General features: G+C 33.7%; 1 protein-coding gene across 1 annotated transcript; it reads right to left on the reverse strand.

Annotated features, from left to right (window-relative positions):
• Nucleotides 1-1,187: 1,187 nt before the first annotated feature.
• Nucleotides 1,188-8,632, reverse strand: LOC143586677 (serine/threonine-protein kinase CTR1-like). Its single transcript, XM_077068162.1, has 16 exons — nucleotides 8,228-8,632; nucleotides 7,320-7,667; nucleotides 5,034-5,332; nucleotides 4,800-4,944; nucleotides 4,448-4,560; nucleotides 4,209-4,372; nucleotides 3,820-4,110; nucleotides 3,664-3,704; nucleotides 3,519-3,587; nucleotides 3,325-3,425; nucleotides 3,144-3,228; nucleotides 2,884-2,982; nucleotides 2,717-2,785; nucleotides 2,490-2,621; nucleotides 1,558-1,652; nucleotides 1,188-1,467 (listed from the first exon to the last, which is right to left on the reverse strand). The coding sequence occupies exons 1-16, from the start codon at nucleotides 8,630-8,632 to the stop codon at nucleotides 1,377-1,379; spliced, it is 2,547 nt and encodes an 848-aa protein (XP_076924277.1). The 3' UTR covers nucleotides 1,188-1,376.
• Nucleotides 8,633-18,760: the final 10,128 nt, after the last annotated feature.

An 18,760-nucleotide genomic window follows, 5' to 3' on the forward strand; every position in this document is an offset into this window, starting at 1 on the left:
AAGTATAAAACGAATATCGTACCGATTTTGTTTGTTTGGTACCGGTACCGCTAAAAATAACGAAACTGAATGGTTGAATATTGAAAACTTAAATGTTGGTTATTGGTACCGATTTTGTTTGGTCGGTACCTGTTCGGTGGTGTCAGTACAAAATTCTTCCTAATCAAAAGAAGAATGTTTTACACTACCTGTACCTAACTAGTAACTAGCAACACAAAATAACCAAATAGATCCTCGTCCTGTGTAAGCGTCGTGAAATTCAGAATATCACCGTGTTCTAGCTTATCTATACCACATTTAATAAGGTTTAAGAGTTAAAACTCTATGAATAATAATGTAAATAGTGTTATAGTGATGCTCTCTTTATTTCATGAGAAGTATAAGAATATTGTGAAAAATGAATTACAAGAAATGTAAATTAAACATTACATAAACGTTAAAGATTTGTACAATGTCTTTAATGTGAACAAAGGTAATTGTAGTGCTAGCTAAACTTCATGTTTGACACGTGTCCTTAAAATAAATTTCGTGCCTACCATAGATGAGCATGTCCATTTCTTAGGGTATAACAGTCAGGCCCGGGGCCGTCTCTAGAGACAGTGAAATAAAGCTAGGGCTTTGGGCTCCTCTTTTTTAAGACCCCCAATTTTCAAAACAAAACATTTGGGATTTGGATTCATGTGCGTGATTTGAGAGGTGCTTAAATTGAATTAGGTCTGTGAAATGTGTAAGGAATTGCATTATTTACGTATTTACAAAAAAATTATAACATCTTGATTTATTTAGAGTGAAAGCAAGATAATTTTTTTTACAAGGCATCGTTTGTAAATATCGTTTTACGCAACCAAAGTGGTTGAGCCAACCCTAGTCAGAACAATACATGTGTACCTGGAGATGGTTCACGCTCCGAGATCGCACTTGGCTTGGCTTTTTGGTGAGTTATTTTTTATGGAAAAAGTAGTAGTGGAACGAATAGAGAATTCTTCTTTTGAATGTTTGTGAGAGGTTTCAGAGTAGCTCACAATACGGATGAGCTCGGAATGGTATCGGTACCGATCCTGGAATTTTATTTGAAATATTTGGTACCGGTACCGAAATGTCCGGTTGGTACCGGTACTGTACCGATACCGAAAACTAAAAACTTCAGAGGAAGTTGCCAAACAAGAAGAAAGAAACATTCATATTCGAATTCGTATTCGTATTCTTATTATCAAGAACTTAGAAACCTTTATTGACTTACAGACTTTATGAACCTAAAGCCCTTTTAGCTTTTAACATATTCTAGTTATAACCCTCTCTTAGTAGGATTTTTAGATTTATAGTGCTTAAACTACACTTCTTTAGAAGTTAAACCAACAAAGATAACAATGTAATGCTCATGGACCTCCCATTTGTGCCGTCGGGGATTTGAGTAACTTCTTTAGTGAGTTAACGATGCTCTTAAAAGTTGGTCGTTGAGTCGGGTCACTGTTTCATAACACAAAGCGTTGTTTAGAAAACTACGTACAAGCTATACACATGATACATGATCACAAGATTAAAGGTACAGATTCTTACTCAGCCCAACAGGATTCCATGAGTGAAGTTAAAGCCGGAGGTGTGTTGATAGGTATAGTTAGTTTCCTGTTTTGGAAAGCCACTGCTCCAACAACCTGAATTTCAACTCTTCATATGTCAGCAGAAAGTTGTGTATAGTTTTGACCCGGTTATCAATGAACGGGTCAAATCTGGTTATCATGGCCGGCTTTCATAGAAGGGCAAGGGGGTCAACGCCTCAACGGTACCCAACATGATCACCCCTCTAGGCCCGACTTTTTTTTAAATTTATAAATTTTTATGAAAAAATATGTATTTTTAATGTTTATACCCAATCACTCAACTCGTTTAAGTCTGTTTAAAAGAAAAATAAAAAATTGCACAACCCAAATCATAACCAAGTAAGCCCATTTAAAAATTTTAATTGTTTAAACCCAACAAAAAAATTTTTTACTTAAAGCCCAAATTTTTTGCGCCTTCGGCCTCAAAAATTTTAACGATTATCGGAGACAGCTCAGCTGGTTATGTTGTATCTCTAATGGGTCAAGTTAAGAAAATCAAGAAAACTAGCTTAAATGGATATCAGGCAGGGAAGGTTATTATAATACGTTTAAAAGTTGGGAACTAATATATTAATTAATGATGTAATTATAAGAAGTTCTAAATTTTTGAATACTAGAATACTAATAATAATAATGTGATTATAAGAAGTTCAAATTTCTGAAAATTAGAATATTATAAAAACAATGTGATTACAAGAATTTTAAAATTATTTGAAAGCTAGAATATTATTTAATAAATGTGAATATAAGAAGTTTATAACTTGTGAAAACTAGAATATCATTAAATAATGTGATTATAAGAAGTTCAGTTTTTTGGGCAAGGTCTTTCGGGTCAACCCAATAAATAATGACCCATTTTAACCCATTGCCTGACCCGATATAAGGACTAACCTGAGCAGGACTGAGCCCGTTCCACGGCTGTTGCATGGTTACGAGCTCCCACAAGATCACGCCAAAACTATAAACATCAGATTTTTCATCCGAGGGCTCGCCTCGAAGGAATTCAGGGGCCATCCATTCAGGCTGCACAGATTAGAAACAACACTTATTACATGCTCATTTTTCAACACTAAATAATAATGTTTTTTTTTATCAGACAGGTATCTAGAAATGTTTACCGTTCCAGCAACGGATTTTGATGATATGAAAGTATTTGCTTTAAATCTCGATAACCCAAAGTCACAAACCTGCATGGGAGGGAGCAAATGTTGATAGTGATTTGAGAAATAAGTAGCATGTTTTAATGTATTTGCATTCACATTCGCATTTGCATTTGCATTCATACCTTCACTGTCCAGTTCTTGTCTACTAATAGATTTGGAGACTTGAGATCCCAGTGAACGATTGGAGGGCTAAGACAATGAAGATAATTGATTCCCTTTGCCTGCAACAACCAACGAGTCAGAGAGTTTTCATGGGTTTTGATTCCTGATTCTAACGTGCAAAATTCAAGAATCACTTTCTTAATTTTAAATGGTTAATTCAAGAATCATTCTTGCCACTGTATGTATAAAGATAAGTAAATATCAAGGCTTTAGTACAAACCACATCTAAAGCCATGCGCAGACGTCGTCTTTGATCCATGATTTCACCAGCTGCTGGTCGATGTATAAGGCGAAACAGACTGCCCCTGTTTCAAATGAAAGAAACATCAATCAAAACTGGTTAATTTGCATTTATCTGTTTTTTTTAAATGCTTCTTTTGTTAAAAAAAAAATCAACTTACCTAGGTAGATACTCGGTGACGATTGAAAAATGCGGACGAACAGTGACCGCACCCATGAACAGAACCACATTTGGATGGCGAACACGTTTCATGATGGAGACCTTAAAAAGAAAAAAAAAATTCAAATTCCAAATTTAGAATATAATCAATCATGGTTATAAGAAAATATACCAAAATAACAAAACTTGTTATACCTCCCTCAGAAACTCCTTCAGTTGATCATCTTCAAAGTCCTGAGCTGTTAACACCTTAACAGCCACATCCTGCAATAAACCCAATTTTAAAAACTACCTATAAACGCTTATAATTTTTTTTTTAAATGTAGCAAAAAGTACTAACCGATCCATTCCATTCTGCACGATGAACCGTCCCAAAGGAGCCTGACATTGGTTGGTAACGGTTAGCTAATATGACAACTTTGACCAATCCCACATACTTATAAACAAGTCAGACTAAATACATTATGTAAGAAAGTTAAATAAGAAGTATACGAACCAGCACCGATACGCTCTTTAATATGCAATTCATCCCAAGCAATCTCGAGCCAGTCCATTGCGAGAGACGGCTCGAGGGTCAAATAACGTGTAGTAGTAACCGGAAAGTTGCCTCTACATTTCCCGTCACTCTCAACCTTCAGCAACTGACCTGGTTGACTCGGTTTTAGTTTTGGTGTCTCGACTGTCTCACTAATTCTGTAGTTCCTATCGAGTGGTACACATCTCATCTCTTTTGATCCTCTGTTACCGCCAGTTTCTTCATCGGATACATTAGGTTTCCATTCAATGTCTGCATGATTTTGATCATATTATCATGTTTAGGGACTTAGGGGTGTTTGGATACGGGTTTTGAAGTGATTTAGTTTTAGATAAAATTAACTAACTTACTCTTCACTTGAGAGATTGATTCACGGTCCACATAAACTTGTTGAACTTCTTTTAAATGAGAACTTTGAAAAGGTGAAGGAACCGAAGAAAGTATGTCCCCGTTTATTGACGAATCTGGATTGTGCATATTTCCCGGTTGCCCAATTAGATCCATTACATATTCCCTGTATATATACATATGTCAGCTTTATGAGTCAACACAATGGTCAAAAGGAGATGCAGTAGATTAAGAATTTAACCTTGTGACATTGTCATCTTGGATTTTGACCAGACATGATGATCTATGATCTTCAACGCAATACTTGCAGCCTCTTGCTATACGACACGGTAGGCCCACATAGTCAGCCAGTTTCTGCATATCACATTTTATGTTTAGTATACGGTGCCTCTCGTGGCAGGTTGGCGGTTGAAATGCTCAATCTAAACATGAGCCATATCTGTATTTGTGTCAAAAACATCAACCCAACCCGTGCACACTTTAAAATGTGTATTTCGAACACGACCCTTTTAACCATTTACCTAAACATGACAAACTTAAACCACTAAACTGAACCAAACTTGACGAGTTAAACTCATAATTTGAATCATAACCTTGAAAAGAATAGCTCTGTGCCTACAAAGTCCGACAGACAAGCTTCCAACCGGGACCAAAATGCCATTTTGATGATCCCTTAGTTTAGTACTAGCCGATTCCCAACGAGCATGCAAATCATCTTGTTCGGTTGGAAATGAGCCCCTTCAAAGACACAAGTTTAACAACCACACTCAATATAAAAGCACAAATAACTTAATCCACAATAAACTAAACCAAAAAAACAAACTTGCCCCATAGTAGAAGCAACAAGTTTTCCAAGCTGTTCAGCCAACATTCGGTTATTTTCAGCAGAAAAATAAAGTTCTTGGGCGCGATCCTCCAAATCTCTTAACCGTGAATCCCTGTATCTATCTACCAGAACTACCTCCATTGATGTACTACCCGAGTTTACAGCTTTGAGTGCTAGTAAAGATGGTAACCGCTTGCCTTCTTCAGAGCCGTTACACATCATCCACATAAACGGATCCATTCCGAGAATGTTATAGAACCCGTCTGATATCTTATCATTGTATGACAAAGTACCATTAACCTGAAAGTTTTAAATATCATCAAAATCCTAATATATGTTGTTAAAAAAGTATCGTTTATGTCATAAACGAGTCGGGTCATAAGTGACATTTACAAAGACTATGGAGTTGAGTCAACTGACAAGCAAATTATTCTCACTTATGATATCCTAATTTTATGATTGTTTTGATATGAAAATGATTGTGTGCGCGTTCTACATGAATCATACATTATTAGTTTATTATGTTTTGATTAACATATTTTGTTTTGACATTTTCTTCAAAACTGCAAAAGGACAAACATGGCTTTGAATTCTCACGTTATAATTTTTAAGTGTCTAAAAGACCCTACTAGCTAGACCTTAGGAATACGTTAATAAGAACAAATTTTAAAAGAAAATTATGAAAACTGCATTAAGTATTTGTACAGATGAGATATAAAGAAATGTTTGCACTTAAAATTAAATTTTGTTACAAAGTATTAGTTATTCAATACGTATGAAAAATATTTGTTTGTTTAGTAAAAAATAAAGATAGATGCGTAGTACACACTTAAGAAATACTTTGATTTAATCCATCAAGAACTTGGAATTCGACTTGATTTAACTAGAAAAAGAATGAACGATTATCTATGCATAAAGACATATTATATGATGCTTATAAATTGATAAAGAATGTTTAATTAAGTTTTAATAATTTTGAAAAATGCCCTTGATTTTTTTATAATTTTTGTTTAATGATACTTTTTATTTTAAAAATGAAACAAAATGTTAACGCCGAATAACTTACCCTTTTCAGAAAATATATATATTTAAATGACATTATTAAGACATTCAACGTATTTAAACGATTTTTAAATATTATCTTTCTTTCTTTTTTAATACGAAGAATACTCCCACTTGGTGTTTAGAATTCACCCTCCATCCATCAAATTGGTGGGTGTGATTGAACAGCTACCTATTCTTATTAGTTCAAACCCCCTGGAAGATGATGACTGTTGGCTAATTAAAACTTAATTGTTTACACAAGTTTTGTCATCATATCAACATCCGAGTAATTAAAAAAAATTAAATATGCTATAGATTAATTTAAACGAATTTAACTTCTATAGTTGTCTAGAAATTTACAAACATTACCAACTCTTTTAATTTTTTTGTTACTTACTGATGAAGCTGGCAAAATAAGTGGCTCTGTGTTAAACGGATGAAAAACTTCGTTTAACTAAATGCGTTATTTTCTTACACACTAACATAAACATGCTTAATTAAGAGGTTACACGTCGACACATTTAACACAATTAAAGGTAACTAAATTAATAACATGAATGACACAACACGATACGACATACTTGTACAATTATCGACAAGACTTGCTAGACATGATTAAAAGAATAACAATATATAACCAACATAGCATGACAAAACAAAAGTTACCAAAAGTTATAATCCATAATAATTTATAAAATTATAAAACTATAAAACAATATTATTTTGATAAACGAGCCCTAACGTGTTGTGTCAACGTACCTTTGGACCTATTTAACACGATACGTTAAAAGTGCTAAGCGTGTCATAGACGACTTGAACCTATAGGCACAACTTTAACCGTACCATTAGCGTATCAACATATATATCATCTAAACCCATTTATCCGAACATTAACTCGTTAAATTTCATGTCAATCATATCAGGTTAGTATAATTATACATGAACCATTTAACACGTATCTACTTTTTGATATTGCATGTGTCCTATAATATATATATATATAAAAATAAAAAATACGTCACAAAATGCAAATATTATCAAATAAAAATCAATAAATTAGTAACCAAAATAATCCAAATCAAAAACCAACAAAATTGAATCGAAATTAACTGATAAACCAAAATGCGTTTATTAGTAATTTTTTTACGTTTGGCTAACCAAATCGAACCAAATTATATATTCATATTTCCATATATTTCTAGCATTTAGTAAAGCAATTAAATTAAATAATATTAAACCATACCCAGAGACGATAAGAAACAGACTCAGCATCATAACACGTCACGGTAGAACCACCACCGGCGGCGGCGGCACTCCCATGAATAAGCGCAGGCTCATCACCAATAGTTGCTTGATGCGTTAACCGTTTTGCAAGCGTAAGTTGCAAGTAATAACTGTCACGCCACCTTCGTACAACATCATTCCGATCATCATCAACTCCACCACCGTTCACCACCACATCCCCCTCCCTCGTCTCCTCCGTCATCGAATCCTTACAAAAAGCAGCAGAACTCGACGTAGCCACCGTCCCCGAAAACAAACTCGCCGCGTAACTACTTCCGGCATCACTCGATAACCTACGCAACGACACCTGAGCAATAACAGAACCGTTAACTGAACCGAAAACCAATGAAATCGAACCGAAATTAACTAATAACCAAAATGCATTTATCAGTTATTTTTTGTATGTTAGGTTAACCAAAATTAACCAAACTATTCATACTTTCATATATTTTTAACATTTATCTCCCCATTCATTTCATGATTTCATGTAGTATCACCATTAAAATGTATTTATATCACCATTTTATACATTTAAAATTTGTTTTCTATATTTATGCATCTACTTTATGTATTTCTAAGTAAAAATTTAAGCCGAAATTTGATTCTGGTTATTAACCAAACCAAAATTAAATAAACCTAACCAATTAACTAAAAAGCAATTGGTTAATTTGGTTGAGGCTCTAGTTATTAACGGGACCGATTAACCAAAAATTCATTGGTTAATTTGGTTGAGGTTCTGGTTATTAACCAAACCAATTAACTTAAAACTGATTGGTTAATTTGGTCGAGGTTCTAGTTATTAACCTAATCAATTAAATGAAAACTGATTATTAACTTAACCGAACCGAACTGTGCACAACCCCCTACCTGACGAGTCGGAGGATGATGAAAATCGACATCAGACACATGCGGCACGTGACTACTCCAATCGTCCGATACATCCTTCACCGGCGCCGGCGGCAACATCTCCACCTCATCGAGATCATTATCATTTAGCCTCACGTGACCGGCACCTGACCTCTTCTTCTCCACCAACCAGTTGACAAAATCCGCAATCTGCTGCCTCTTCTTCTTCCCGTGGCTCCGGTAACTCTTAATATTAATACGGTGTCGTTCAACCGCGTTATCATGCTCATGATCATGCTCTTCATCATTAATACCAGAACTTATAATTTTATTATTCGTCGTCTCGTGATCTTCAGATTTCAACGACGAAATCGTGTTCACACCCGGAAACTGCCTCGGGAAAATGTAAGTCGTCCGGTGCGGCATTTTGATACAAATCAATACGTATAATATAAATAATAAATATAATATAATAACAATAATAATATAACTACTAATTAACTCGGATCTTCTTCTTTCTAGCACAAATCGTGTTCTCTAGGTCGGAAATGAACAGCTCCGGTGAACGAAAACTGATCGTATTTAAGCAGCAGCCTCTTACGCGTAGTCGATTTCACAAACCGACGCTTTGAACGCATTTTTGCAGTTGAATCTTAACGAAATTGATCAGATTGACCTAATTAAGTCAAGCTAGCACTAATACTTTCATAAAAATAGTATATGTGAATATGATTATGATGGATTGTGAGATGATTGAAATGAAAATTGAGAAGAGTAAGAATTATTTGTGAAATTGTTGAAGGAATTGGTTGAAGAAGTGAGAAGGAAATAATAATGAGTAAACAAAGAGATGGTATGAATATAAAAGGAGGAGATGGTTGGTGTGCACCCGGCGTAAGTTAGACGAGGGGTTTAATTGGAGGAAGGCTGACGGCGCATCGTAATCTGGGAAAAGCATTATCTGGAGTGGAAATTGGAAAATTATATGCTTTTTAAATTAACCGCCATGCACAGAAGAAGGTGGTGGTGGTGTGCTTGCTATGTATATGGGTGCGTTTATAAATTTCATACTAAATTATATATTCGTTGATTTAATTCCATCATCGTATCATATTTAAATATTTTTTTGTAAATAAATATAGTTTGTTTTTTTTTTTAAAGTTGTGTGTAGGATATTTTTTTTATTTAACAGTTTTCTAAAATGAAAATTGTAGCCGATATTCTCTATATTGGGAAATGAAATCAGTTGGTGAAACGTAACGATCGATATGTATATTTTAAGATGGATGGTTGTGTTTACTAAATTTTAAGTGGTTTTAGATGTAATTTTGTAGTTATTTGAACTTTAGACGCGTTTAATCAATTAGTTTTTATGCGTTAGATCTTGAAAAGTTGGAGTACGTAATGTTAATCACAAGTTGTAATTACTAATTAGTTTAGAAGCAACTTTGTAAATGGTATATACACACCGTTGTAATCACAATGCATCGGCACCTTTGACAAAAGAAAATGTTGGTTTATGAATAGCATTAGTCGACTCAAATTAACAATAAATAAATAAATACGTAGTATTCAATTACCATATATACAAGTTATTTGTGTATGATTCCTCTTTTTGTTAGTTCAGATTTTGCAACTGTCTCATAATTAGCCTTTTTGGTAACTTTGTGTTGAGCTATTAAGACCCAGACTGATTAAGAGGTAGTCTTTGAATCAACCAACATGTTTCTACAATTTTCTCAATAAGAGGCTTCATAAAATAATGAGAGGTGTCTTTTTGGTGATTAGTGAACCAAAATAGACTCTATTTCTTACTGATTCAAAGATAGCATATTAATGGAATTATTAAGAAGGAACAACCCGTTAATCATTGAAATAATGCGTCCAACTTTTAAAAGCATTTATTAGACTTTGCTTTAATTACTTTGTATTTTATGCATGGTCCCGTACCCTAAACATGAAAACTAAGGGTATATTTGGTTTGGGGTAATAGAATGGACAAGAGAAGGGAATAGACAAGAAAAATACATGGATTATAACCATTTCATCATGTTTGATTAACAAATGAGAATGAAATTAATTATCATTTTATTCTGTTTAATAGGCATGAAAATACGAGAGCGAAATACAAATGATAAAAATAGCACTACCTCCAAAATAAAGAAAACTTACCCAAATAGAAAATGGCAATTGTGGCAACCGTTTTATTTATGTTATTGATGTATATAAAATTATACGTCTTTTCAGGGGCCAAAACATTTCCAAAATAGCATAATATCGGCAATAATATTAAAATAAATAACCATTAATGTTTATAATTTCTATCTATAGGAAAATATAGCCCTAAAGAATAAAATGAGCCGATATACGAAGAAAAAACCATGAAAACCAACTCAACATACCCCATGGTGAAGCAAGGCATGACAATGTTACAAGCATATGGGGAAAAGACAAAATTCAGAAGTCATAACATTGGCCATGTTGACACCAGCACACCCCATGTTAAAAGTACAAGAGGAAAAGACAAAATGGAAGACTCTGAAGCTCAACACGAGCCATGTTGGCATCAACATGCTCCCTGGTGATGGTACAAGAAAAAAGACAAAATAGAAGCTTCATGGATCAAAACGACCGTGCCCAGGCTCAACACGGGCCGTGGTCAGACAAAACTCTCATGCTGTACTTTTTGACAACAAACATTTAAGAATATCAGACAAAATGATCAGCACGAGCGTGCTCACATCAACATGGGTCGTGTTGAGACTCTAGATCAGCCTATAAATACCTTGTCATTCTTTATTGAATGCATATCATAAACACATCATCAATCGCCTTCTTTCACCATCATTAATAAGGTATTTATCCCATCCATCCACCTTTTGAAGATAAAAGAGATTAAGCTTTTGGAAAAAGTATCAGCATCAAAGATTAGTCATCCAAATTGGTTATATTGTTCTAATTTGATCATGCTTGTATCTATTACTTTGATGTATAACATTTATGCGTAGTATTGGCTAAACTTTCATAGTATCATCTTGGTTTATAATGAATCTTAATTAAGTTTAACAATATTGGTTAGACATGTGATCGGTTTATAAAAAGTAAAGGTTATGTTGTAATTATCACTTGATGAGAAATGTTAAAATACTCTTAAAAGATACACCAAATGTCGAGCTTGATGATAAGCTGGGGAACTGCCACTCTTGTGAGGCCTTGGATAATAAACTTTAAAAGAGACACCAAGTGCCGAGCTTAATGATAAGTCGGGGAATTGTCATTCTTGTAAGGCTTGGTTAAAAAAAAACATAAATCCTAATATAAGCATGGAATCAAATGGAGTATTAGTAGTAATTAATCATCTTTAAAATGGTAATGTCGGCAATGACGTGTAAACGGATTTTTGATGTTAATCCACTAAAAATTGATTGATTACTTGTCAAGTGAATGTGCAATATAATCTATTTTAAACAACTCTCGGATGGTTATTGCAAAAGTTCTATAATTATCCAAGAGTTGTGTGGGTTAATACTTGCTAACTCAGGTTAATCCTTTACAAATTAACTAACCTTAATTGGTATTTTAAGTATAATACAAAGAGTTATTTTTACTAAAATATTAAGAACAATTCACTTAGTCATTTAAGAGATTGTCTTATCTTTAAAGTAAGTTATCTTATAAATACTTAATATAAATCACTTGCTTACATAAAACAATGTTTTAGTGGAGATCATGAAGTTATGCATATTTATTTCTTTAATTATAATTGAATAACATGACTTAAAATAAGGTGTTATTCTCACATTTAATTACCATAACAAGTTTATATCACATAATTACCAATTAATTGTTAAACCAAGTTAAAAGAATTTTTAACTAAGATAATACACTTTTATCCTTGATCATCTCCATAAAAATGTAAAAAAAAACTGAAAAATATTATCTTTTATTTACGTCTTTAAATTTATTTTAAAAATTTACTTGTCAAACCAAACCTACTATGATGTTTACTTCCGGTTAAAATAAATACAATGATTTAGTAGTAAAAATCAAACAAGTTTATCGGTGGATTGATACTTTGTTCTTATACATACTATATTACATATACGATAGGTACACTTGCTATTTGTGTGTGGTATAGTTAAGATAAAAATTATTTTATAAGTTTAAAACTCGACTTTGTGTGAAGAAAACTCTGTTGAAAAACTAACAACTTTTCATACCACTCCGCACGCACATCAGTTATCGTCGAGCTACATCTTCCGCGAATAGGTCACCAAAGATCTTAGAAAGTCATTTTATTCCATTATGTTATCAGTGTTATACCCTGACTTAAGGCCAAGGAGTATGACACCCGGTTGGTACCTGTTATGTAAATATATCAGAGTTGCGGGTTTATTTTAGTGGAAGACTTTACAAAGTTTTAAATTACATTGAAAACTTACTCGGGAATTAAATGCCCGAGTATTTGGTTACAAAATATTGCTTTATATTATTGAAGGATTTTATATTCAAAATTGAGCCATCTTGTATCGTGATCGTCTATCACCATGACTCTAATACTTGCCTATAGCTGCCTGCACTTAAATACCTGCAATGGTTAGGAAAAATAAGTCAGCGATGAGCTGGTGAAACGTTGGCTGACTCTTAAAAGATTTTATAATAGTCATTAAATACAAATATAGTTTTCTGTTATAATCTTAGCATGAATGCTGGTCATTCCAGTGATTTGTAATACTACCCTACACACACAATTCAAGAGTTCTCCGACCCTATTAACCCGTTAGAGAACCGGATATGACTTACTTGGTTTGCATGCCTGCTTAGTCAGCTATGTATGGATCCAGACACAAGTGTAATCAGTCTAAGTTACTTTTATTTTCTATTTTGTATTATAACGATTTTAGAGATCATGTAATCTCATGAAAATGTCTATCAGACTCTTTGTAATAAACAGCATGTTTACTACAAGAGTAAAAATATCTGTCTGTAAAAGGTTTAACATATTCACCTGTAGTTGTCGGTTTCGGTGATGTTTGAACACATTTTCTGTCTGTATGATAACCTATAGTAAAATAGGGTTATATAAATACCTGGATGGTGTTTCTTGATTAAGCTGCAAACCTTAAGTTTGGTTAAACCTTGATAAAATTACGGTCATTTATGAAAATATACTTGTATTTATATATGATGTTTGAGATAGCATGTTTTGGCCTAATATGTTTTATCACTTTGGTAAGTTTCTCCAGGTAAGTAAACTGGTCCCGTGGTTGATTGAGATTTGTACGAATTACTTTCTTTAGACAAGAAACTCACTACTAGTGATATTCCCCTTCCAATTACTACATGACCGTCAAAATATATAGTTTTGCTAACATTACTTTTTAAAGAAATAAAGTCCTTATATTTTAAAAACCTTGTTTAAACATAGAAATCTTTTCAAGGTTAAAGACTACAACCTCAACTAGGTCTTAAGTTATCATAACTATATATTAAAATAACTTATACGTAACCCCTACCTTAAACGATCACTGAATAATAATAATAATAATAATAATAATAATAATAATAATAATAAATAATAATAATAATAATAATAATAATAATAATAATAAGCAGAATAAGAAAAGAGCAGCAACTCGTCGTAGGGCTTCAATAATAGAGACAGTTTGGACGTTAGCAAGGCTTCGGGGCTTCGTGCTTGCATGAACTTCGATAAAACAGTCTTCGGTTCGCCGAAAAGGTTGGGGCACGAATTCCGAGGTTATGTGTGTGAAAATGAAGGTGTTTTGGGATGAAATTGGTTTAAACCCGCAGCTCCCCTTTTATAGGCGAGTTTTGGCTCCCATCACGATACGCGATGGAGCTTTTTGGTGGTCGTCGCGTATCGCGACACTGCAATTCATGAGATCGCTCGACGTGTTGACAAGTGGTTGGACATGCACATGTACCCGGTTGCTTAATGGGGTCTTCGAGTATCGCGATGGTCTAGTTGGTTTGCCCAGCGCATAGCACGACACCGCCATCTCCTTGATTTTGTTGCACTTTCATCGCGTAGCACGATGGATCTAGAAAACCAGAATTTTAATTTTTAACCCGTTGACTTTAAGATTTGATATTTTTTGCCCAAACTTAAATGGGGGTATTTTTTGCCTAAACTTAAATGGGGGTATTTTTTGCCCAAACTTAATTATCAAATTGCCCAAACTTAAGGTCATCCTTTTGAATGTCTTTGACACATAATTATCAAATTGTCGAGACAAATCTTCTTTCTTGTGAATGAGTGATGAGTTGATAACGATTGGGTTCAATTGCCAGTGTGTGTGCTATTATGAGTGAAATCAAACACAAATTAATCAATTCATCGTTGTTCCCAAGAACCTTCTCAACCATATTGATTGACCTAATTATTTGTTGGGTTCGTAGTCCTTTGGGTCGGCCTCGACTGAGACACAAAAAGAAGAAGGGGTGCGGGGCTATGAGCATCCAACCCTGGCCCATTCCGGGCTCATTAATTTTAAATAAGTTGAACCTAATTTTGTAATCTCTTATGTACTTGTAATCGCTTGCCACTCAATAAAGAATATCTAGTTGTCACATGTGAATATAGGTTGGTATAGACCAGACCATATTAAATCTTCGTGGTTGTTTATTACTTTCGTGTGTATCCAGACTCTAACATAAATGTCAGTACTTGTGCGTAGAAATCCATGGGGCGCCCATTGGTTGAGCGAAGCACTATCCTTCTAAATCCGTGAATCATGTAACAGAATGGTGGGCCGACCTCTTTATATCGGCGTGTTGTTTTTTTGTAAGAATTACATTTAACGTTATTCTTAAACCGTTTTAAACGATCATCACACGCCAAAAGATAATTAATCACAACGGTTTACAAACCGGTGTAAACATTAAAGCCGCCAAATTTGTTTTAATACAACGGTTATCAAACCGCTTTTAAAGCATCAGTTGTGCCATCAAATTGATTTAATTATTGGATGTTATATAGTTAAGTTATTAAGCTATATCAAATGCATGATTTAGTAAAAAAAAATCTCATTTTAAACTAATGTAAGAAGCCATGAAGTTTTATTTTACAACATGGTAAAACCAAAAACTAAGATTTTTGTACCAGTTTGACCGTTGATAAATGACATTGAAAGCATGGGTTTGGGATCTCAAAAGTTGAATCATAAATCACATGGTGATCGTGAAGCCCATATCATATATGTGACATTGCTTTTAGTTGACCATTCATGGTTATACACAATGTATGTATCAATGGTCGATGCATCTTCCTTTTCATCTAATTTCTTTGATAAGACTGCAATTGCATGTGAATCCAAGTACCTTTTAGTTGGACATTGATATAAAAATATTTATTAAACAAGATCAATAATATTTATTGAACAGAGAATTTGAACCATGAATAGAAGCCCAACTTGCATAAAATATATATAATAATTTTAATTCATGATATATCTTTTTAGTATTATTCAATATCTTACAATTTAATTTTTGTTTAATATTATCATATAAAAAATTAAGAGAACAAAATTGGAGAAAATCTTGATGTAGAAAACTGTAGACATTATGTCAACACAACTACCACCATAAACAATTGTAAGATGGAGTTAGAGAAGTTGTGGTGATAAATTAAAGGAAGTGTCACATCATCATTGTTATTATAATTACTAGTTACACGTACTTTGTTATTTCAATTGAATGCTAAAAGATTTGAAATCAGATTTTATCTCATAAATGTCTATAGGGTAAAGGATATAAACAACATTTTATGTTTTATTATGATTATAATCATTATATATTTTAATTGTGTTTCAATATGACTATTAGTTGAAGAATCCAAGCTCGATGGGAAGGACTGAAACACAAAATATTTAAAACAGTTTTTCAAATACGTAATTAGTTTAAAAAAAGGTTCTCAGCTTTGGGAATACATGGTATCAACACCATTTAACTACATCGACACTAAATATATTAATCTATCATATATTCTTACAATAAATATAATTAATAGCATATTTTAATTTTTTACAGGGTTTGAAAGATGGTTTAAATTCAGGATTCATGTATTAGGCACTTTTAATCATCTAAAAGGTGTAAATAGGTATACCCACAAATCCAATAAATAATATAAACAAGTACACAACGAATATGATAACGTCACAGTTACAAAACCCATCCGGTATCCAACGATCAAGGAACTTGCCCAAACAAACTGTATAACCTTACACTACTCGTATATATTAGGGGTGTGGTTTTTAAATGTACCTGAATAACAAACCTGACCCGAAACAAACCGAGACCCGAATAACCCGACCCGAATGTACTCGACCACATTAAACTCCTAACCCGAATCCAAGAATAAACATTCGGGTTGGTATTTGGGTTAAAATATCAAAAATCGGGTCGACCCAAACAACCCGAATAACTCGAATAGTTGGTTCTGATGTTTTATAAGCCTAGGATAACCAAAGATCCCATGCTCTGAAATATTCTTGGCTACTGCATGCGTAGTATAAACAATTATACATCATTAATATTTTAGTTGAGGCATTAATACATCGTTAATATCTGTATTCAATTCACAACAAATTGATAAAGGTATGTTAATTGTGGTACTTTTATTATATTTAATCATGTTGAATCTAACTATTTTAATGATCATTTGATTTGGTGTTTTATACAATAGAATTAGAAACGGAGGAGCAAACCTGAAATATTTTTACAACCATGAAGAGTGAAGACCATTTAGAAGTTTATTTTTATCATCTTTTTATTGTTAGTTATATGTTTCAAACATTTTATTTTTATTAAGTTTTGGATTATAAAGGTTTTGGATTTTGTTATAGTTAAATATGGTTGTATGTTGACATTGACTTGATTATGGTTTTATGAAGGTTTGAATTATGGTTTTATTTATGATCTTGTTAGAGGTGAATTTTTTTTAACTTGTTAAACCCAAAACCGACCCGAATTAACCTGACCCGTTCAACCGACCTTATTTGGGTTGGTTCTTAGGTTAATTTGCTTTGAGCTCAAACCCAAACAACCCGAAATCCGAATAAATAACCCGAAGAACACCCCTAGTATATATCCCAAAAAAAAAAAGAAAAATCAAAGAATCGGTCTTATTTATGCCACCCACTTAAAGACACCCATACAAGTCTTATATGTATTATGTATGTATTATGTAGTTGGTCAACATCTATAGAGTCATACATGATTTTGGTCTCTGAATATTTTTATTATAAGCAGGGGCTTAATATATATAATATTTTTTAGTAATTAGTCCTGCCAAATAAATTATTTTCTAAAACCCTAAATCATAATCCCCCCTTAGAGTAATGGTAGGAGTAAAGTCTCCTAACTCCAAGGTCCTGCGTTCAAGTCTCGGGGAGAGCAAACCGATACTTAAATTTTTGAAGTTAAAATCCAAAATAAGGTTTCTATGCGAGTAAGTGGGTTTCACTAGTTTGATCCTCGAACTGAACAAGTTTTATCTTACCGTACTGTCGTGTCTTCAGACGAGTGTTCTTGATGTGGTGAATTTAGCCAACAGCCAATTTAGAGGATTCGTTGGCCGTTCAAAACAAAAAACAACAAAATTACTATTGTAACATCTCAAAATTTTCCAAAATATATAATGGAAAATATGAAATAAGAAAATAAGAATATCCCACTTTGAATAAATAAGGTGTGTTCTTCCCACATTGGTGGAGAAAGAAAATGGAATTATTTCATCTTGATATAAATAAGAAAGTAAGTTCTTATCACACATTGCTAAATTACAAAACGTGTAAGCTCTTTATAAGAAAAAGAGCTCGCATGATAATATTCTTGTATGACAAGATATACTCAGTGGTCTTAGGATGCGAACGGGCATGGGCTCGGGTGAAGTGTGGTGGGTGAAATTTGGTCCTTTGATGGCGCACTTCGCACGCTCGCATCGTCGCGAGCCGCCTTAGTGTTTTTGGTGAAAAACAAGATTTTTGTTCCCATCGCGCTACGCAACGGATGGAGATAGGCTTCGTTGCAATAAGCGAAGAGTTATAATTATCCGAAAGTTTTTAGTGTTCATAGCGTCACACGACAGACACTTAGATGACCCATCGCGATACGTGACGTGGAGGCTTTGCAACCATGGCACGTTGTCTGCCACGTGGCATAGCTAGGGATGACTCAACAAATCTATGTGGTCATCGCGCTAGGCGATGACCTTATGCTAAGATTGTCGCGATATGCGACCGACCTAAAAGTCAGCTATAAAATGGAGCTGATCAAGGCTGAAGTTCTTTGTTCAAAAATCTCGCACTTTCTCTCTCATTTCTTTATAGTATAAGTGTTGGTATAATACCTCAAGTAGCCGCAACGATACCTTTTTTGATTGATCGAGACTTTAGTACACGAATACGAATCTCGGCCTAAACAAGGTGAGACTTTGTGTCATCGTGTACGTGATTATCGTTAAAGCTTATCGGTTTATACTAATACATATATGTGCTACACTAGATGCTTAATACAAGGAAGCTCATAAAC

This window comes from Bidens hawaiensis, unplaced genomic scaffold, assembly GCF_021521415.1.
Source record: "Bidens hawaiensis isolate Kalapana, Puna unplaced genomic scaffold, B.hawaiensis_p1.1 tig00034765_1, whole genome shotgun sequence".
NCBI classification, from domain to species: Eukaryota; Viridiplantae; Streptophyta; class Magnoliopsida; order Asterales; family Asteraceae; genus Bidens; species Bidens hawaiensis.